This window comes from Loxodonta africana, chromosome 12 (genome assembly GCF_030014295.1).
Source record: "Loxodonta africana isolate mLoxAfr1 chromosome 12, mLoxAfr1.hap2, whole genome shotgun sequence".
NCBI lineage: Eukaryota > Metazoa > Chordata > Mammalia > Proboscidea > Elephantidae > Loxodonta > Loxodonta africana.
The window spans coordinates 78176128-78198985 of record NC_087353.1 but is presented as its reverse complement, the minus strand read 5'-3'; the positions used below and the strand labels follow the sequence as shown (position 1 = coordinate 78198985).

The 22858-nt window shown below is 39.1% G+C and overlaps 2 protein-coding genes across 2 annotated transcripts in view; one reads left to right on the top strand and one right to left on the bottom strand.

Annotated features, from left to right (window-relative positions):
* The window catches only part of PDZD9 (PDZ domain containing 9), a 25273-nt gene extending 23404 nt beyond the window's left edge, over positions 1-1869 (top strand). The window contains exon 7 of the mRNA XM_064294800.1: positions 1742-1869. The gene's annotated coding sequence lies outside the window, so the exon portion shown is untranslated. The remainder of the gene's footprint in view (positions 1-1741) is intronic.
* Positions 1-22858, bottom strand: part of LOC100668947 (cytochrome b-c1 complex subunit 2, mitochondrial) — a 24226-nt gene extending 1368 nt beyond the window's left edge. Inside the window, exons 1-13 of the mRNA XM_003418810.4 lie at positions 22726-22858; positions 19617-19700; positions 19370-19519; positions 18775-18839; positions 17291-17347; positions 16746-16870; positions 14060-14157; positions 11716-11773; positions 10613-10708; positions 9012-9211; positions 6192-6272; positions 3453-3529; positions 544-697 (exon numbers count right to left, since the gene is read on the bottom strand). Of these exons, the coding sequence (XP_003418858.1) occupies positions 544-697; positions 3453-3529; positions 6192-6272; positions 9012-9211; positions 10613-10708; positions 11716-11773; positions 14060-14157; positions 16746-16870; positions 17291-17347; positions 18775-18839; positions 19370-19519; positions 19617-19700; positions 22726-22758 (1278 nt within the window). The 5' untranslated portion in view covers positions 22759-22858. The remainder of the gene's footprint in view (positions 1-543; positions 698-3452; positions 3530-6191; positions 6273-9011; positions 9212-10612; positions 10709-11715; positions 11774-14059; positions 14158-16745; positions 16871-17290; positions 17348-18774; positions 18840-19369; positions 19520-19616; positions 19701-22725) is intronic.

The following is a 22858-nucleotide window of genomic DNA, read 5'->3' as shown; positions in this document are numbered from 1 at the left end:
GTTTGTTGATGTACAAAGAGATAGAGGACATAGTTCTTGCCCTCAGAAAAACTCAGTCTTGTAGAGAACAATACTATATGTGAAAAGACATGTAACAAGAGCAGGGAAATGTAGCCTGAGAAGACTAAAGAGAATTCTGAGATGCTGGATGGAGAAAGATTAGTAGGATATAAAGTTTTTTTTCTTGGGGATGAGGAGGGAAAATGCCCCAACTTTACTATTAGGTTAAATCATATGAAATTGCCAATATTGGGCTCTTTTTGACCTAGAAGAAAAGAGATTTGAAATGGTTTAACCTAATGGTAATTTAGTCAAGTGAGTTAACAAGGGGTATTTGCAGCTCTGATGGTAATGAGCCCCTTGCCTCACACCAGGTAGACAGGCACCAAACAGCATAAGAATAACATGTACAGCTAAGGAAGGCTTAGGTATTCCTTCTGAAACTGGACCATTAAGATTAAGGTTATTTGGTATCAAATCATAGAACTTATCAAGTCTAGAAGTCACAATCCCACCACATGACAGAAGTTTTCATTTGCTTACATTTTTGACATCAGTGGCAGCCACTGAGTCAATCTGCTGAAAGACTGTGCTTGGCGGCACATATGAACCGGCAACTAGAGCCTGGAACCCGACTTCATTCAGGAAACCCTCAGAAGACTCCATCGACATTAGGTATCCAGCTTTCAGCTTGTTCCTGTCCAATAAAGGGTGGGTGACTAAGGCAGTTTTATAGGTAAAGGCAGTTATAAAGAATGTTCCCAAACTCTTAAACATGTTATAGTAAATATACAAATTAATAGCACTGCAATCTTAAAATGCTGAAGGCCTTCTTTTATTTCTTCAGTTCACCAAATATTTCATTATTGACATCATCATTTTGGAAAGCTGTCATACAAAAAATATACTGAAAACCTAGCAGATGGCTCTTTGACTGTGGACCAGAACTTAGATCTAGTTAAAACAATTTTCATGTGAGGTTTTGATTAGTGAAGTAATACCTGCCTCCTGATGCTTCTTCTGGTGATAGTTTCAGTCACTTCTGTCTAAGAAAAACACCTATGTAGGTCCTTAAGGCACTGTCCATTTAGCAGTTCTAGATCGATTTTTTTCCCCTCAAACCTATTTCTATGCTGGGATTTGTCTCAATGAGGGTGGGGCATGATGAAGGCAGGTGGGGATGAGGGACAGGACAGTACAGCTCTTATCAGCCCCAGCAGACAGCTTAAACAAGAGCCTTGGTGGCCAGTGGTTAAGTGCTCAGCTGTGAACTGAAAGGTTGGCGGTTCAAACCCACTAGCCACTCCCCAAGAGAAAGATGTTACAGCCTTGAAAACCCCATGGGGGCAGTTCTACTCTGTCCTATGGGGTCTCTATGAGTCGGAATCAACTCAATGGCAATGGGTTTGGTTTTTTTTTTGTTTAGACAGCTTAAACACAGGCAAACATGCATCCATTCCAGCAGATGCCATTACCTTGTCAATCAATTTGAAACAAAACAAAGCAAAACCCAATTCAGATGTCTCCTAGGAAGAAAGTGTTATTCCTTTTAAAGATGGTGTTCGATATGGCACTTGAATTATTTAACCCCCAAATAAACTACAGTCCTTTGGCACTCTACAGAAAGACTTTCATGAGAACATAACTGAAATTTAATACAGCAATCTTACCACATTGTTAGCTTAATTAAAAAAGGATTTTATCCTTCAGCAATGACACCTCATTTTCTCTTTCACTACAGGAAGGCTAAGAAACCTTACAAGAAAACGTATCAACTCCATCAAAATGCCAGAAAGTGAACATATCTTGACATTAATAACTGAACTTCCATTTTTTACATGTTGCTATACTTTATAAAAACTCTGCTATACTTACTAAGAAAATAAACTTTCTTAAATAAATTAGACGTGAAGCTGAGATTTGTCTTAAGTCCAGTGTTTCAATTTATTCTCATCATGTTTTGTGTGTGGTGAAATCATGTAGACCTGCATCCTATCAATCCTTGGTTCCATGTGTACAATATTGAATAAATGGTGTTATACTATTCAAGGGATGCAATCTTGTAGTGTGTTCAGTTTAACAAAAGTACCAATTCAAAGGAACAGAAATGACTGGAACAGAAAGGACTACAGGGTGTTCCATCCCGGGTTGTAATTCACCCTGTATAATTCCCTTGTTACTAATATATACTATCCACACATTTGGGGCACTAGTGGCACAGTGGTTAAGAGCTACGGCTGCTAACCAAAAGGTCGGTAGTTGGAATCCACCAGCCACTCCTTGGAAACTCTATGGGGCAGTTCTACTCTGTCCTATAGGGTCGCTATGAGTCGGAATCGACTCAATGACGACTGGTTTGGATTTAATACACTGATTTATATAATCAGAGTATTAAGTAAATTGTTTTAAAAGCATTAATGTGTTTCTGGATGGTGGAAGACAATACTAAATGATCATGAAAACCATCTAAGTTTCAGGGCCCACATTCTGAGCTGTCCTAAATGGATGAAGCCAAGTAAATGTCTTAAACTGTTGTATGAAAATATAGGTTGATTTATAATTTTGTCCAAAGGACTGGCAGGGTCAGATTTTAGTCTACGAACTACCTGAATTACTACTGAGTTAGAGATGTTGTTAGCACTTTCAGTCTGGACAGTGGGGACTGAAAAATCATCAGGCAGAAGACAAGTGTCTGAATCCTTTTTATGAAGAAATACAAAATCAGATGGCTTTTTTGTCTGTTAAATTAGTAAAGAAGAAAAAAAAATCTCAGTGGTTATGGTAGAATAGGTACTCATACAGTGGTAGTATGATTATAAAATGGTATAAACTGTTCAGATTGTGACTTGAAAATATAAAAGTAAAATATATAAACACACATACACACCCTTATATTTTAACAGGGAGTCTTCATAACGTTTATAACTCTTGACTCAGTTGGGAATCTATTCCAAGAGTAATATGAAATACAAAAATGTATTAAGCTCAAAGCTATCCTCTATAATTTAATTTCCAACTGCAGAAAATGTCCAAATATATTATGATATACCCATTAATACCATTTATGACAAATTTCTAGTAACCTGTATAAATGTATAATGATAAAGAGGAGTACTGACAGGGAATCAAAGATCATTTCTGTCTTTTTTTGTGTTTGTAATTTTCAAACTTCTACAATAAATGCTATGAAATATGGTATGAAAGCATATGTACAATACAAACAATTATGTTTAAAAATTTCATCTCTAGGTAATAGGATTACGATTGTGTTTCTTTTCCCTTTTTAATATTTTGCTATAGTTTTCAATCCTTAAAAAAAACAAAACAAAAAACCATTGCTGTTGAGTCAATTTCAACTCAGAGCATATATTATAGTATTATTGTAACTAGAAAAAATTACAACTTTCAAATAACTAAAACCTCAGTACAACCCAGTTAATACCGAAACTTACTTGGCATCTTGGATGACTGTATCAGAAAGGTTTCCCTCAGCAATTGTTTTTACTTGGTTATATGCAGCCTTGATAACCTAGGACAGACAAATAAATAAAGGTGGGTCATCTTGGGTCAGTGCAGTCTCTGTCAGCAGCCAAACATTCCTCTACTGAGGCAGAAACACCACAAGGTCTATTTGGAATTCTTAAGCCACCATGTATTTCATAGTCTTCCACATTCCATAAAGCAACTGATTGTACAACTTACAGTAGCCAACATAACAGCTTCTTCCAAAAGTTAAGTAGCAGAAGTCAGAGGACAGCAATAGGGTTTAGCAAGAGCAGACGCAGGAATTTATAAGCGTCCACAAAGAATAACAAAAACAAACAACACAACGCAAAAAAAAAAAAGTTGCCATCTGGTCAGCTCTGACTCATGGTGACCCCATGTATGTCAGAATAGACCTGTACTCCATAGGATTTTCAATGGCTAATTTTCGGGAAAGTAGATTGCCAGGCCTTTCTTCCAAGGCACTTCTGGGTAGATTTGAACCTCCAACCTTTCAGTTAGTGAATGCATTAACAATCTGCACTACCCACGGACAGCCTATAAAGATTAAGCACCTCTCAACTTCCCCTGGGCTGAGTGGTGGTTCAGTGGTAGAACTTTTGCCTTCCACGTGGCAGAGACCCAGGTTCGATTCCTGGGCAATGCACCTCATGTGCAGCCACCACCGATCTGTCAGTGGAGGCCTGTATGTTGCTACAATGCTGAGCAGGTTTCAGGGGAGCTTCCAGATGAAAGAGTAGGAAGAAAGGTGTGGCAACCTACTTCTGAAAATCAGCCACTGAAGATCCTACGGATCACAACAGGCCGATCTGCATCGATCATGGGGATCGAGCAGGACTGGGCAGCATTTCGTCCCATTGTGAGTTGGGGCCAACTCCATGGCAGCTAACAACAACAACGAGTTTTCCCCAGACTCACGAAGTCATGCAATTAATACTGCTACTTCTTAATGCTCCTTAAAAAGGAAGTCGTAATCCAAACACAGATAATTTATATGGCTTGTCTATAGTTTTTTTTTTATATAGTTAGGATGTCAGAATCAAGAAGGAGTAAAGTTCTAGTGATGTGGGTGCTTGGTAAATATTTGTTGAATAAATATATTAATAAACCTGGCCATGGTTTTCTCTGTCCCAACCCTGGCACCACTCTGGGTCTGCTACACATTGGACTCCATGATCCCTTAAATCCTAGGCCCTTCATTTCCTCCCATTTTAGTTACCCCTTTCCACAGCCACACCCCAGACTTGGACATAACCTAGATTTGCCCTACCTCTGAAATCCTGAGATTCCAAGAACCCCCTGTATCAGTTTCTATCCTTACGCCTCACTTATATCAAGACCTCTAGTTCCTCTGAGTTGTCCATTTTCCCTCAAGCTATCAGTCCCTTTGGCTTTACTTTGCTATCTAGCTTAGACCCAGAATCATCCTTTAATCACTCTTGCCAGGGCTCCCAACTCCCTTGCCATCTCCTCATATTTCTGACCTACCCACCTTGCAGGATTCCAACTGGGGATTAACCCCATTACCTGCCTCCTTTGTTTCTCCATTAGGCTCGTGAATGCTATAGAAGAAAAACTACAAAACAGAACCGACTGACAGCACTGTGAAGTTCACAGTCAAGGGGACATCTATACTGGGGCCGATGGCCATTCTATGTGTATTTAGCCATTCATTCTGTCCCAAATCTCATTATGCTCTTTAAGCTCTCCGGTCATTCACAAAACATGACCAAGTCTACCTGACCAGGGAGGTACCTCCTCATCTTCCTCACATCCTCTTCTCCCAACATGAGCTTTTGTGTCCAAGGCTAACGTATCCACTGCTACTCTGGGTCCTACTTGCTCCTGCATTTTCTACCTCTTATATGGGGTTGCTATGAGTCAGAGTTGACTCGAAGGCAACGAGTTTGTATCTGCTCCAATCTTTTTTTTCCTTTTCAGTATAAATGTCTCTTTCAACTTAATCTTTCAATGTAAACTCTCCTAAAACTACCATCCCTCCTCTGTACAAATATAAGCTCTACAAAAGCCTCACATTCCTTGCTTCCTATTGATTTCTTAATTACTACAAATTTTAGCTCACTTCCACCACTCTGGTGAAAACTGCTGAGATCACCATTGAACTCCCAGTGTGCCCAATATATCAAACTTCCCTGTGCTAAGGGGTGTTAATCCCTAGTAGATAAAACGGTATTATTCAATCTCTTTCTTGGCCTCTTTTTTTTTCCTGGCCCCTTTCCTTAGTCACTCGCTTCTTAAACGGTAGTAGTTCCCAGAACTCTAGCTTCTGTTTTCTTCACCTAAATCTTTCATCCATAACTTATTTCAGCGCAATCTCTATACTGATGACTCCCAAACATACATCTTGGGCACAGCCCTCTTGAGTTCTCAATTTACATGTCCCAGAGCCAATTCAATGTCACATGTTGAAATGGAACCAAAATACCAAGGAGGCATTTCCCCACCTTTCCTGGAAGCAACAGTATACATTTTTAACTTTCTCCTGCAGCAGGTACACGCTAACACTATTGCTACTCAGTTAAAAAAAAAAAATTTTTTTTTTTTTTACTCAGAGCTCTGATAAATCATGGCATTCAAATATTCCATGTTTTAACTAAAAACATTTTATGGAAGACAAAAAACAAACAAAAAACCTGTTACTGAGAGTTGGTGAGTTTGCAACTTACATCTCCAGCAGCTGCAGCCTGCGAGATAGTATAAATCCCAAAGAGTCCGGAATCTGAGTAACCAGCATTAAAAGCAGAAACCTGAAATGTAAAGGAACTTTACTGCATGTTATTCCACCAGGTGAAAACAAAACACAGTTAATGTCCCTAAGGTCATCTAGACAAAAACTTGCACCCTCACAGTATGAGCAAAATAGATTAATATTTCATCTAACCAATTCTATTAAGGGACTGTTCTATATACAGGTCACCTATTTTAGAACTCGTTGTTTTAACTGTTTTGTTTTCATTTAAATATTTCTAAAATGGATGCTCACTTTTTTTGTTTGCTGAGTATTTCTTCTTTTGATGAATAAAGGTCACTTTGCTGCAAACATTACTATGATACAGAGACGGTATGGTCACGTGGTACAGATCATGGGCTCCAGCATCTGACAGACCTGGTATCTTCCCTCTGCTGTTGGCAGTTAACTTTTTCACCAATTCTCATTCACTTCTCCGACAGACTGAAGTCAAAGGACTAGGGAAACATTTCTGTTAAGTGGCCATTATACAGATGCTCAAAGTAGCAAGAAGCTTGGCCTTTGGATAACAGGGGTACTGCTGTCTGTAGTCTAAGCAGAGCCTGAAGCTTCTGAAGGTGAACTTGATTGCCTAGTCTGGTGTTTTGCCGTGTTTACGTGGACCATTTGTATCAGGACCCCGGGTTGTTATTAAAAATACTAACTTTTAGGTTCCTGTCCCAGATTTACCGACTCATCCCTAGGGATACAGCCTGGGAGCCCACATTTTTAACAAGAGATCAGGTAATTCTGCGCATTAAAGTTTGAGAACCACTGGTTTGGCTCATGTAAAACAAAAGAAAACATACACTCCAATTACTTGAAGTTCAATTATAATCTGAGGCTCTCCAATGCACACTCCAAATTTATGGCCAAGTTCTGAATTAGGAATTTCTATTAAATTATATCACTGAATTAGGGTTAAACTCCAATCACACAAAAGCATCGTAACATTCACTGGAGAAGAACGAAGCACAAAGAACACAGTAGACTATGAACCAAGAGAAATAAAATTCACATAAAATTGAAAATGTAGCAGCTTCATTTAATTTAGGACTAATTTAAGACAAGGAACCCTGGTGGTGTAGTGGTTAAGCACTCAGCTGCTAACCAAAAGGTCAGCGGTTTGAACTCACCAGCCACTCCAGAGGAGAAAGATGTGGCAGTCCGCTTTTGTAAAGATTACACCCTTGGAAACCCTATTGGGCAGTTCTACCCTGTTCTACAGGGTCACTACGAGTCAGAATTGACTGGATGGCAATAGGTTTGGTTTTGGTTTAATTTAAGATAATGGTTTTCATGTTGTACTCCAGGGAACCCTAAGGTTCCATGAGGAAGATTCAAGGGGTTTCACAGTTAAGTAAGCCTTCAAAACATTTTAAAAGCTAAAACTTTTGTGTTGTGCACTGCACCTGGAAAGCTGTATGGGGAAAAAAGTTTCCTCGGCTTAAAAAAAAAAAAAGTGTTTGGAAGCTATAACTTGAGTATTAAATAAGAATAAACACAGAAGAAAAATGATTTTTAACTTCCACTGTAAAGTGTGGAATGCCCAAAGCCTTATGGAAGCATAAATCTACATATGCCATGTACTGTTGCTTAAAGGTTATAAACAACGCTTCATTCTAAAATTTAGTACATTTTTTGCTTTTTGAAGGCATATTATTGAAAGTCACATAGTTTATTACATTGGACAAACAATGGTCACACACAAAAAGAATATTCCGTTGGTTGGCATCTTGTATTTTCGTGATTTGAATATCAAAGCTTTAACACTTTCACTGTCATAAAAAGAAGGTGTCTTCTAAAGTAACATGAACTTTCATTAGGTTAAATATCATTTTTTTTTTTTTCTTTAATCTCAAGCCAAGAGGACAGGTCAGTGATGGCGTTTCTTGGTGTATTATCTTGTACACTTGGTTAGAAAACAGGAGGAACAGCAGAATTGAGGAAGCAGGAATAGGAGAGAAGGATTTAGCAGAAAATGTAGCAAAAAAGATGAGAATCTAGGGGACTGTTTAATATTTAACAGTTTACCCTAAAGAAAACTGTACTGTGAATTTCTGATTGTTTTATTTCAAGCATTCAAATTTTCCTTCCAGATTACAATAGCTGAAAAACCTATGACCTACTAAAGTACTGAAATCAAGTTTGACTGTCTCTTCAATTTTAAAAGGTTTTGTTTGCGTTTATCTAAAATTTTAAGAGATTATCGAGTGTCATGGATTGAACAGTGTCCCCCGAAAATATCTGTCAACTTGGCTAGGTCATGATTCCTAGTATTGTATGACTGTCTACCATTTTGCCATCCGATGTAAGTTCCCTGTGTTGTAAATCCCATCACTGTGATGTTAATGAGATGAATTAGTGGCAGTTATACTGATGAGATCTACAAGATTAGATAGTGCCTTAAGCCAATCTCTTTTGAGATAAAAGAAAGAAGTGATCAGAGAGACACGGGGACCTCATACCACCAAGAATGAAGAGCAGGAGCACGCGTCATTTGGACCCAGGGAGGCTGCTCGACCACGGGAAGATTGATGACAAGGACCTTCCTCCAGAGTCGAGACGATAAAGCCTTCCCTGGGAGCCAATCCCCTCAATTTGGACTTTTAGCCTACTAGACTGTGAGAGAATAAATTTCTCTTTGTTGAAGCCATCCACTTGTAGTATTTCTGTTATAGCAGTACTAGATGACTAAGACATTTTAAATACTGAGCCTTTGAAAACAAAAGGAGAGCTATCAATTGCTCAGACTCACGTCAAATGGCTGGTGAACTCCCTTGGCAACAGCCTGGTATAGGGAGCTGGTGGCATTGCTGCCCCTCTTGACATGTGGCCCCGCACCGAGCACATACTGGAGAACACTAAACGCATTTGCTTCTGCACTTCCTACAGTAGCACTTTCTGCTACAAGAGCAGCATGTACCAGACTGTCTCCATTCTGTTCTCGAATTTCACCTGGGGCCACATAAGGGAGAGAGCAAAGAAGAAAATGGCAGGCATCGTTGGTTTTACTCTTCAGCATTCCCTGTGGTACTATTAACCCATACCCTCTTCTCCCCATGCCATTCTACCCTCTCCCTAGCACACGCACACAACACATGTTTAATATACAACATCTAAGTAATCTAATTCTTTCCTTGTATACCGAGACTTTTTTTTTTATGTTGCCCTTGCTTTTTTTTTAAATTGTGCTTTAGGTGAAAGTTTACAGCTCAAGTTAATTTCTCATACAAAAATTTATACACATAGTGTTATGTTGACCCTAGTTGCTATCCCTATGATGTGACAGCACGCTCCCCATTTCCACCCTGGGTTTCCCATGACCACTCACCCAGCTCCTGCCCCTTTCTGCTTTCTCATCCTGCCTCTGGAGAGGAACTGCCCATTTAGCCTCGTGTATCTACTTGAACTAAGAAGCGCGCTTTTTGTAAGTATTATTTTTTTTTTAACATGAATTTGAGTTCTGCACCAGACTTTTCTCCTGTTAAGTCAGGGAATCTCATGTAATTACATATGTAATTACATGTGTTCGTATAATTACAGTTTAAATTGTGTTCCCTGTCAAGGTGGTCATTGGTGGTAGCCCAGTACCATGTAGTTTTTCTGGTCTATACTGAGACTTTTTGATAGTAAATATTCAGGCCTTACTGTTGTTGGGGAGCCCTGGTGGTGCAGTGGTTAAGAGCTCGGCTGCTAACCAAAAGGCTGGCAGTTTGAGTCCACCAGCTGCTCCTTGGAAACCCCATGGGGCAGTTATACACTGTCCTACAGGGTCGCTTTGAGTCAGAATCGAATTGACGGCAACAGGTTTTTTGGTTTATTGTTGTTGTTAGCTGTCATTGAGTTGGACCCTAACTCATGGCGACACCACGCACAACAGAAGGAAACCGCAGACCCTAAGCCACTCCACAATTGGTTGTGGACTGAACTGTCATGATACATAGGGCTTTCACTGGCTGATTTTTGGAAGCAGATCACCAGGCCTTTTTCCTTAGTCTGTCAGCTCTGCTGAAACCTGTTCAGTATCATAGCAACACACAAGCCTCCACTGACAGATGGTGGCTATGCATGAGGTGCACTGGCTGAGAGCCGAACCTGGGTATTCTACCAGTTTCCAGTATGTTATTCTAGGGTGGGGAGCCCTGGTGGCGCAGCGGTTAAGAGCTTGGCTGCTAACCAAAAGGTCAGCAGTTCGAATCCACCAGCCACTCCTTGGAAACCCTATGGTGCAGTTCTACTCTGTCCTATGGGGTCGCTCTAAGTCAGAACTGACTTGACGGCAATGGGTTTGGTTTTGGTATTCTAGGGTGGATACTTCCCTAAGAAAAATTAACTTTAATAGAAGAAAATGCTTACCTCCACGGTAGATGGTCTTTGCCCCAGATAAACCTAGCCCACCCCTCATGTTGAGAAACTGTTCAGCAACTTGTTTTAGAACAGGATGACTCACACCTATTTCAAAAGAAACACAAACAAGCTAGAACAGAACTTCCAAATCACAGTTAAACAACATCTGTTTTCCCTTGTTTTAAAAATATACTATAAAATTCAAACATCACAGAAACAAAACAGCGAAGAAAAGAGTCCTCCCATAATGCTATTCTCCCAGAGATAGCTCTTTAGGTTATTATATTCATCCAGAATTTTTTTCTGTGTATGTATTAATAACTACCTTTTCTTTATTTTTAAAATGGTGTTACTCTGTCACTACTGTTTTGAACTCGTCTTTTATAGCTTACATCTTTCTGAGTGGTCTGCATCAAACATTTAGTGGTTATAAAGAATTCCGTTATATTCACGTACCATCATTTATTTAATCAATCCCTTCTAGATGGACATTTGCATGTTTCCAATATTTTGCTATTAAAACAATACTGCACTGTACATCAAGACACTACCAAGAGTGAAAAAAAGAACCCACAGAATGGGAGAAAATTATATGTAAATATAAGGGTGTAGTATCCAAAATATATAAAGAACTCTTAGAACTCAACAACAAAAAGACAAACGATGAAATTAAAAGGGGCAAAGGACTTAAATAGACATTCCTCCAAAGAACATATACAAATGGCCAACAAATATATATATACACACACATATATATACCTATGCATCTATACATGAATTCTCTGTTTATATCCTTTGCCTATTTTAACATTAAGTCGTACTTTTAAAAATACCATTAGGAAGAGCTCTTTGCTTAAAAAAAGTGGCCCTTTGTCACAGGTTTTCCAAATACTGTCAAGAATTTAAAGTAGTTTACAAAGTCAAATACATTGGGTTCTGCTTTCCAAAAATGGTGATTACCAATTTAATAACGTCCTACCACATACTGCCTGTTTGACATGAATAGAGGACTGAGTTCTCAAATTTCACTGAATTCTGTGTTCATATAATTAGTTTAACAGACTGCTGCTACTAAGGAAGCAAGATGGTAAGACAGGCAATTCCCAACTTACCAAGTCCAACCAAAGCCATTCTTGCACTTGTAAAATAGTTCTGAACATAGTAATGTAACTGAGGAAGTTGAAAACATTTATTAGATCATTTTGGTACAAATAAATAAAAAAAAAACTCATAAAAACTTAAAGGTATAGTTAGGCGGAAAATACATACTAAGGCTTAAAACTGCTATGATGACTCCATTATAAGGGACTACCTACTGCCAAATTATACTGAATTTTACTGTATTTTGCTTCAAAGACTAGTTCTTGATTGTCATGATGGTTGTACAACTCTGTTAAATCTAAAAATTACTAAATTGTACATTTTCATTAAGTGAATTGGATGGTATGGGAATCATATCTCAATAAAGCTGTTACTTAAAAAAAAAAAACAAAAAACCGACCATGCGCTGGCTTCAACCTGAGAAGTTTATAGGGTCTGAGGTTTTGACTTATTACAATGTAATTTTAGCAGTACATTTCATTTGTCTTTACGTAAGTAGTAATAAAGAACTATTAACGTTCTATAGAAGGGCTAATAGTTACATCTCTACCCCCGGCCCCCCAAGCCAATTTCTATAAAGCTCGTCTTGCCTTGAGGTCACTGTCTATAAGCAGGTTCCCAACCTAGATAATCACAGAATTACCTGGGAGCTTTAAAAACAAAAACAATCACTGCTGATCCCACCTTCCCCCAATTCCTGAGTTCCACTCTACAGACTGATTTAGTAGCTCCAATGTGGAATCTTGAAATCCCACTCACCCAACCAAGGGATCTGAGGATCAGTGAGATTTGCAGATCACTGGTTTATGCTATTAATTTAGGCTTAATATACAAAAGTAGGGCCAAAACAAATATTCTCAACAGGTGTAAAGACCGATTCTTAGGTTTAAGAAAGATATCTCCATTCTTTTATGTATAAAACACAAATATACGGTATATAAACAGATATACAGTCTATTATGCGGTATTAAAATTTCTGGGGGGGGGGTGGTTTGGGAAAAATAGTTAAGAAAGCTCCTTAGGGGCAATAATGAAAGAAAGGGCTGGGAAACACTGGGCTGAAGCAGTGAGACTGAACCTTTAATCATTACATCAGAATTTATACCCTAAAATCAATGGGGCTATCTCGAAGACATTTCCCGGGAAAGTCATATTCTAAACTTTTGTACTGATGCTGCCATTGCTCAAAGTATTTTAGCACTGCTTTATTATTATTTTTTTTTATTTAGAATTTCCTTTAGCCTGGAGAAACACATGAACTCTGAGATAACCACCGTATTGATCTGTGATACACATACACACTTTTTTTCCCTTTAAACAAGATCCTCTGCAACATGCTAATTCGTAAGTTGCTTTTTCTTCATCTGATGTTATGGAATTGTTCCACATCAATTAATATTTTTGAATGGTTCCATTCAAAAAATGGTTCTCATTTACACATATTTAACAAGTTATTTACCTAGTCCCCTAATGTTGGATATTTAACTTATTTCTAATTTTTCACAATTATAAACAATGTTATCATAGACACGCTTGTAGAAAAACGTTTTGCTACACGCATTCGCTTAGCTACCTCCATGATACATGTTCACCAGAGTGAGTCTGATTTCTGCTGATTTTTAAAACTCATTCGAGGCCAGCCTTATAAAAAATGTTGGCTGCTCAAGCTCAGTAATATCAGTTACGATTTTTTTTAAAAAAGAGCCATATGAAGGGCAGACATTAAGTATTGATTGATAAATAGTATACAATTCAGTTTTCTGTAGTGGCTAACTGGAAATGAAATGAGAATAAAAACCTTCGTTTCCAAGTCAGGTATACTTAGGTACTATTAGTAATTCCAAATTTTTCTCTTTTGGTAAATTTCATTTGGGGGATGACAAGGGTAGGATTTATACATTCAATGTTTCATGTTTTGGAAAAGTTCTGTGACATACCTATAGCTGTGACATGTGACAAATCTGCTGCTAGCAAAGAGCACAGTTACATCCAGCGTGCTGGAGAAGGTGAATGAGCTAGTGAGTGGGCTGATGATGGGATGGGGCCAATGAGGGAGGGTCTGTTCCTACTTAACACTGAGTGCTGTGAGGTGTGTGTCTTTTTTTCCTTCATTTTGCTCGTCTGCATTTTCTGACTTTTACGTAATGAGTATGTCCCTTTTATAATTACTTTTTTTTAGTTAAAAAATATACAGAAGTTGTTCAGATAGAATTCTAATTAAAAAGTAAGCAAGCAAGCTGAAGTTCTATTAGAAAATAAAAAGAAAAATAAGCAGACAAACCTGAGATGGCAGATGAACGTTCAATTTAATATGAAAACAAGTACATTTTAAACAGTAATGTGTTTTATCAGTACCTCCTCTGATGTCACTTTTCCAATCCTATAATCAGGACAATATAAGGAATTAGCCAAGGCAGTCCGGTAAGCTGCAGCATGTAAATTTTCAATGACATCTGTAAGATAAGGAAAGTGGTTGTTACTGGAATACAATTTAAGTAAAGATAATAGCAACATTTTAAAACCCAGTGATAACAGATTGAATTATATCCCCCCAAAATGTGCGTTATAAATTCTAACCCCTATACAGGTGGATATAATCTCATTTGCAGACAGGGTTTTCTTTGTTATGTTAATGAGGCCATATCAGTATAGGGTGTGTCTTAAAGCAATCACAAAAGATACTCACCACATGAAGATCGCCACAGAACTAAGGAACAGAAGCTGAAAAGTGACAAGAACCTTGCCCCAGAGCCAACACAGAGAAAGCCTTCCCCTAGAGCTAGTGCCCTGATTTTGGACTTCTAGCCTACTAAACTGTGAGAAAATAAACTTCTGTTCGTTGAAGCCACCCACTTGTGGTATTCCTGTTATAGCAGCACTAAGAAACTAAGACACCTGGCAAGCAACTAGACTATAAAACTTTGGTCATTTCATAGCATTCAAATATTAAATCAAAACCAAACCAAACCAGTTGCCATGGAGTCGATTCTGACTCATGGTGACCCCATGTGTTTCAGAGCAGAATTGCACCCCACAGGGTTTTCAATGGCTGATCTTTTGGAAGCAGATTGCCAGGCTTTCTTCTGAGATACCTCTGGGTGGATATGAACCACCAACCTTTCAGTTAGTAGCAGAGTCCTTAACTGTTTGCACCATCAAGAGATTCCATTTAAGTATTCAGAGAGTTTGAAATTATTGTTCAACCTCTAGCAGGTTTAAAAAGTCTTCCAGTCAAATGTGCTGAGGAAAATGAGATTATATGGCAGCAGCTTCTACATGCTCCACCCACCTAAACACCCTTCTTTCATTTTAATCTACTCATCATCTTGACCATCCAAGAGGTTCTAGAATGAGAACACAGAGCAGTGGAAAAATAGTGGCCTAGGTTTCAGGAAGTCTGTCACCAACTTGCCATGTAACCTCAGACAAATCATTTAATCTGAATCTTACTTCCAGGTTCCCCCTCCAGGTAACAAGGAAGCTGTCAAGTCAGCATAAAAGGAGATATGAGTGTTAGTCTTAGCTCTTATTATTAACCTTCAAGGGTCAAATGCTGCTGTCAAACTGGATTCCTCATTGGTGCCCTAGCACTGGTGCTGCTTTTTGGCCTCAGTGCCCTTGGTTAAGGTATGTTCCTTTCATTTGTTCATTATCTGGATAACCTCCCTATGCTAGGTACTGTACTAGGTGCTAGGGACGAAAAGATGAGGAAAATACAATCCCTGCCCTCAAAATGGAAAAACGGGAAAAATTGTGAAATGAAGTATTATGGGGGCAATGTCAGTAGTATGTCAAAAGTGCAGTACGGGCAGAAGGGAAGGACAGTGGGAACTGGAAAGGAATAACAGAAGAAGTGAAATCTGAGACTGACTTTTAAAGGATGAGTACATGTTGCCCAGGTGAGAATGAATGGGGAATAGCATTTCAGGCAGAGGACAGAGGCAAAGCAAAGCCATAAGAAATGACATTGGTTTGGTTCAAAGGGGAATTACAGCTGGGAGGGGAAGAGGGCAGAGCAGGAAACAAGAGATAGGCAGAGGCCAGCGATGCTAAACTGAAGAGTATGGACTCTTTATCCCACAGCATGGGATAAAACAGACTTTATCCCATAGCTGGTGAGAAGCCTTTAAAAGAGTCACCAGGTTTGCAAGTCAGCCAGTAGACTAACTGTACTTGTTCAGGCAGAATGGATGAGGGTTGCAGGCTCAGAGGTACCAGTGGGGAAGAACCTACCTTCGACACATAACTCATCTTTCCTACAATTCTATCTTTCTATTTTTTTGGTAGACATCCACATTAACAAAGATCATACTTCTTTGTGACACAAATTATTACTATGACATACAATTAGCTAGCAGGCAGTAAGCACTATGTTCCGGAAACTTGACAGCAGACCCTCTCTTAACAGATCTGCATTCTGAGTGAAGCCCCTGCTATACCAAGCCTACCCCCGTCAGTTGGCCGTCTGTTTCTGGGGCACCTGCATGCTTCTGCTCCCATTAGAAGTTGTATGGTTTCCAAGAATCAGCAATATTTGTTTACAGATTTGTACTGCCAGTTGTACTTATCAAAATTAGTTTAATTAGATATTACATAAATGGATGAACTATGAATACTAAAGATAATTTTTTAAAAGTTCTTATTTTTCAAAAATTATGTTGCTTATTTTGGAAATAGCCAATATAGGTGAATTGGCTAAACAGTAACAATGGCAGCAGCAGCAACAACAATAAACTGCTGGATTCAGTGTAAACAAAACTACTGAAAAAAGAAACTGGGGAAAAAAGGAAGAAAATGTAGGAAAGGATTCTATAATCAATTTATATGCTGTCAAAGCTGATAAAAAATAATCCACAATGTAACTGTTTAGAAACAAAAGAACAAACAATTCATTTAAAAAATGGACAAAGTCTTTGTAAAGGGTACTTTACGAACCCAAATACAAAAAAATTTCAACAGCAATTTTTTCCCTCTACAACTCGATAGTCTCAAAAAGTCAGTATTTTAGAAACAAGTAAATGTAGCCTGAAAATGCACTTACGAGTCTGCGGATTCTGGAAAGCCACAGCTTTGTCAATCCGTAGCTGAGGCTGAAGGGCAGCTACCTCCCAACGACGAAATTCTGGTGATGTGGTAATATTGAGCAGGAACTCCATGAGAATATCACTATAGAAGACAACAAGGTAAGAATTACAAGTCCAAATTTTAAAATCAACGTCCAAGGTCCTACATAACTGTAATGTCCTCAGTATTAAACTTCAGGCCTTGCGGCAAGCACAGCATTACAAGCAAAGTTTGTGGATAAAGAATCCAAAACCAAAGTCAGAGGTTATAACCCCTCATTCCAAAAACACGAGCACCAAGCAGCTCAGTATTTCTTTAACAGTAGATGTCCTAAACACATGCAGAAACCCTGGTGGCGTAGTGGCTAAGTGCTATGCCTGCTAGCCAAAAGTTTGGCAGTTCGAATCTGCCAGGTGCTCCTTGGAAACTCTATGGGGCAGTTCTACTCTGTTCTATAGGATCGCTATGAGTCGGAATCGACTCGATGGCAACGGGTTTTTTTAAACACATGCAGATACTTACACATCATCCCGCAGGCATTCCACGGTGTAAACCATGTTTTCCCTTGTTGTGGTCACACTGAATTGGAAATAAATTACAGTGAATTATCTGAATCCGAAAGCAAGCCTTCCCTCACATCTTCTTTGTTAAAACAACTGATTACTTTGGTGAAAAAAGTTTTTTTTCAAGTATGAAAAAGCACAAATAGCAATAGAACAAAACCCCACATACTTGTCAATTAAACTTTAAAAATATATAACACTTGCCAATTCAACAATTTTTGTATGTATAATTCAGTGACATTGTTCACGTTCACCATGTTGTGCAATCACCATAATACACCCACTCCTCACTTACTGATATGGTTAGGTTCCAAAGGCCAGGTCATTATGTGAGAATGGAAGATGACTACGTCATTAGATAACTGCCAAATTACATCACTACATAACTGCCAAACTGCTGAGAATCACAGCCTAGCTACGCTGACACATAGCCTGAGCCATCACAGCTGGCATGACTCTCGCCTTGCACCCTGGCATTTATGTACTGCCAGATGTACCTTGCTGATGTGCAAAATATTTGGACAGATTTTTTTTACCATTGTCATAAATGTGAAACGTCAGGTAACAAGGTAGTCAATAAGCGAGGAGTAGGTGTACGTATTTTTAAAACAAAATATCACAAATGAAGTGGAAAACCTCTTTGTACCATTCCCAGACCAATTCCTCATTCTCTCCCACTTTAGAGACAACCATAATCATAAGCTCCAAATGGGAATATTTTCTTTAAAAAATTATAAATGCATCATACTTTAAAAATCTTGAAATTTGTTTTTTCACAAACTGTATGCCACGTTGGTATAGAACTCTAGTTCATTCTTTAACTGCTGTACAGTATTCCTGTCATATGACTACATGATACTTTATTTATCTACTTCCCTAACAAAGGACACTTAAGACTGCTACCCATCTTTTCAAAGATAAAAAATATCTTTATGCATGTGGATTAAAAACCATCCAATTTTTATAAGCATTAGGTATGCCCATTTTTAATTTTACTAAGTATTCCCCGATTATTTTCTAAGTGGCTGTATCAATTTATACTCACCAGGAGTATAAAAGATTCTCCATCTCCCTTATCATTGCCAATATATATTATCAGAAATCTGATAAGTCTGAAATGATATCTCACTGTTGATTACACGTGAAAATCAGTGTTTCTGGTTTCCTCTTCTGGAGCGAGCCTGATTCTAACCTTTATCCTTTGTTTTTCCAAATAGTAATCCTCTGCATGTTATGTATGTTACAAATATCTACTCCCATTCACTTACTGAAATTTTTACTTTAAAGCATAAAGATGTTTTAAATTTTGATGTAGTCAGATTCATCAGTCTTCTCCTTTTTTGTGCCCTGGTTAAGAACCTCGATAACTGAGAAAATTTCACTTACAAGTGCGTACCTTCCAGTAGTTTCACTACTTATTTTCTATTATTTATTTTAACAAACCTTAATTTACCACCAACTGCTTCAATTCCACGGGTTATCTTGAAAGCTGAAGCTCCTTTTGTAGTCTTAAAAAAGAATGATTTTTTTTTTTAGTAGTTCTTTAATGCTAAGTTTAGTAAACATTATGCTTTATCAAAATCCAATGTCTAACTGTCATTACCAGGTTCAAAGGGAACCTTACATAAATAGTGGATCTTTTTTAGCTTAAAAGTTATAAAATAAGGTTTACAAAAAAGTGCAAGTATATATGTTTTTTTATAAAGCACATTTACGCAGAAATTCAACTATCAAATGCAAGCTTACTGGATTCATTAGTGTATTCTGAAAGAGACTTGCAAAGGGGAAAGAAGAGTAATTTTTTTTTCAGCTTCTAGTACTTTCTTTCCTTTCCACTGATTTCTTATGGTCTAACACCAACACTCAGATGGGCATAATTTATTGCTTCTCCCTAGCAAAACATCCTGTGGTTTCTCATGCTATAACCACCCTCTCCAAATTACCTTAAACTGGGGAACACTGCTTTTAAGTTTTTCTTTTCCTTAAGACCAAGATTACACAGCATTTCCAAACATATTGAGGAAGTAAAGATGCTTACCAAACTGGATGCAAGTCGCAGCAAATGAGATGTTCCCAAATTGTTGGAGTCCTCATACCTACTGCCTGCTTTGATGAACAAACCAATTCTTGATGCGGGAGCATAGTTTTCCAGGGAAGCAATCACTAAACCATTTGGTAATCTGGTATACTGTATTTAAGATAAAGTAGAGACGCGATTACTATTTTTGTATCACCAAAGAGTAGTAGTAATGTGCTGGTTCCAACACATGATACGTGGGACTAACCTCGAGGTCCTGAGGCTGTGGAGGCGGTCCTGCGGGGGCGGCTGTAGCTGTAACTTTGGGAGCAACTTTGAGGGAATAAAACCTCTAAATACAAAAGACAGGTTACATGTTTTTCTCCTAAGAACGAGACTTTACATAAAAGCACTGGATCCTAGTGTACCCAAGCAACGAGGAGTGTCAGTGGTAAGATAATGACAACCACCCGCGTGAGAGGATTTAGCTGAATAAATTGCTATGGATTTATTAGCCCACCAGTTTGCCCAAGCCATTCTCAAACCTGTATCAGTTGTGATTTGCAGAACCTCTAGGAATACTATATGTGCATTTTTTACTATGTGAAGAATTATTGTATTTTCTTTTACCTTTTAACAACCTTATTAAAGCGTCAAAGGAGCCCTGGTGGTGCAGTGGTTAAGCGCTTGGTTGCTAACCAAAAGGTCAGCGATTCGAACCCACCAGCCACTCTGCAGGAGAAAGACGTGGTAGACTGCTTTAGTAAAGATCACAGCCTACGAAACCTTATGCGGCAGTTCTACACTGTCCTAAAGGGACACTAAGACTCGAAATTGACTCAAGAGCAACAAGGTTTTTTTTTTTTTTTAAATTATTATTAAAGCATTAAGTAGTTCTTTCTAGTTCTGAAACTTAGGAATTTTTTGAAAAAGTGGGCTTGCCACATCCATATCTTTCTCTTTTTTCCATTCCTTTTTATGGATTTTTAGCACTATTGCTTCCCTTATCTTCCCAGAGTTTCATCTTTTTATTCTATTTTCCATGTGCAATGACTTTACCTCCTTGATCATTTTAGCCACCTTTAAAAAAAGACAATATATACAAAGGAAAACTTCCCCCGAGGCCCAATATTTTCCACGGTACTTCACTCTCTTGAGTACTACACTAAGGCCACACAACCAAGCATTCTACCTTCCTTGACTGAATCCCAATTTCAATCATCCTATGATTATTAACAACAGTTTCTTTATCCATAGTAGTACACGCTTAAAATATAACACATAGCCACTAGTGGGCTAAATGTCAGATAAAGGGTCTAAAATGTATTAACTTTATTCAGCTTTTATGGGCAAATGAATGAACCCTGGTGGCACACTGGTTAACTGCTTAGCTGCTAACTGAAAAGCCAGCAGTTCAAACCCACCAGCCACTCCACAGGAGAAAAACATGACAGTCTGTTTCCATAAAGATTACAGCCTGGGAAACCCTATGGGGCAATTCTATTCTATCTTATAGGATTGCTATGACTCAGAATTGACTCAGTGGCAATGGGTTTGGTTTTTTGGTTATGGGCAAATGTTATAGTGTCACAAAATTCATTTCGATTGTGACTAAGGGTTACTAGCGGAGATGTGAAGAGTTAGTAAAATTTGGTACTCCCAAGCTCAAATGAACATGTTGCTGGAGTTTCCCAAAGCCCCCATCAGAGGCCACAAGGCCCCTACTCTGCACATGTCCAGAAGGGCTGTTGCAAATTCGGCATCAGTGCTATTTTAAGTTGGCTGCTGGTTTTCATTTGCTGTTAGCATTTCTTTTTAATTATAAACTACAATTAGTTTAGCCTTACCATTGTCAGTTAAGTTTGCCGGGTGTGGTTCAGTTAATCTTACTTGTGATTTTGGCCTTTGATTTTCCCAATAGTTATTTTAAAGATATGTGGACATACCAGTTCAAACACATGTAATCCATAGTTCCATTGCCAAGGGAGACGTAGGTGCTTTCCCCTCAAATGTGCCTCGTGAGTGACACTCTGTCCTATTCAAGTTAAGTTGCAAAGAACTATCCAAGTAATTGTCACAATGCTACTGGATTGTTTTGTTTTTATAACAGAATATGTATACATTTATTCTCATGTAAAAGTAAGTGCTATAATTAGAAACATAAATGTTGCTTTCAAGTGTACTGCAATTTGTTTACTTTGGTCCTCTCCAACTCTGTTATCTTGGAGCTCTTTTTTCTACTGGAAGGTGAGGATGGACAGAATTGGGGGAGGCGACTGGGGGTTTGGGGTCTTTCACCAGTCTAACTGGTTTGCCCTCAAAAGTTTCTGAATCATTAGTTTGTCTTGGTATGCCAGGAAGGGTAAAACAGCTATGGCCATTTGTACAATCTACAGTACAGCGATATTAACACTAAGCCATGGAAATTTCATTCCCTGGCTTGGTCTTTTGCATCTCCCTCTAGTCGCGTTTCTCATCTTCACTTTTACTGACTTTCCAGGCTGGATAATTCTTCTTTGTGGGGGACTGTCTTGTGCACTGTGGGGTGTTTAGCAGCATCCCTGGGGTCTCTAGATGCCAGCAGCAGTCTCCCACCAAGTTACGATAACCAAAAATGTCTCCAGACATTGCCAACTGTCCCCCGGCAGGCACAATCACCCCTAGTTGAAAATTTTAAAACAGTGCTCCTGCCCCCCTAGATCACCGCTGCTGTATAGTGACAGACACTGACGCTTGAGTTTTTCCCAACTGACAGCTATGTTTCATTTGGGCAGAAGCCTAAAGCAGCTCTGGAGAGGAGAGCAAGAACTTCTCCTAGTGGAACCCCCTAACAAGAGACCAAGAAAAGCACATGATACATCGCCAGGACACCGTAATAGCTAACAACGAAGTTCCGGGCACTGTGATAAGCGCTATACCTGCATTAGCTCATTTCTTTCTTATAATCTTACTCATAAACCCATTTAACGGCTGGGGAAACTGATGCTCCGTGATATACTCAGGAGCAGGGGCTGCAACTGATAGGGCAAAGGTCGAGAGTTAGATATGCACCAGCCTCCTCCCCCGCGAATCCCGTGGTCTCCTCTAGGGTACATAAGCGTAAAATGACCTTCAGAGGTGTCTCCGCCAAGTGGCTTCGCCACCGCTCTCAAGCCCACTCCCTCTCTGTAGGTTTTCCGAAGTAAGTTTCTGCTTATAGTGCGCGCTGGGCCTCCAATGCCCGACCCAGCCTGCACCCCACTTGGCTCGCAGGGTTCAGCTGAAGGGCAGGCCGAAGCCCCAAGGCCCCGGGGCCCCAAACCAAGAGCCTCCGGTTCGTACAACCTTGCTGACAAACTGCTTCCCAGCTCTTCCCCAAGCCCGCCGCCGGCGCTCACCGACAGGGTCGCGGCTCTGGTTAGCAGCTTCATGGCTCAAGATTGCTCTGACCCACGGTCACTGCCGGGTTACAGGAAAGCAAGATGGTGGCGGAGGACGAGGGTTTCCCAGCTTTCCCCGCGAACACTCTTT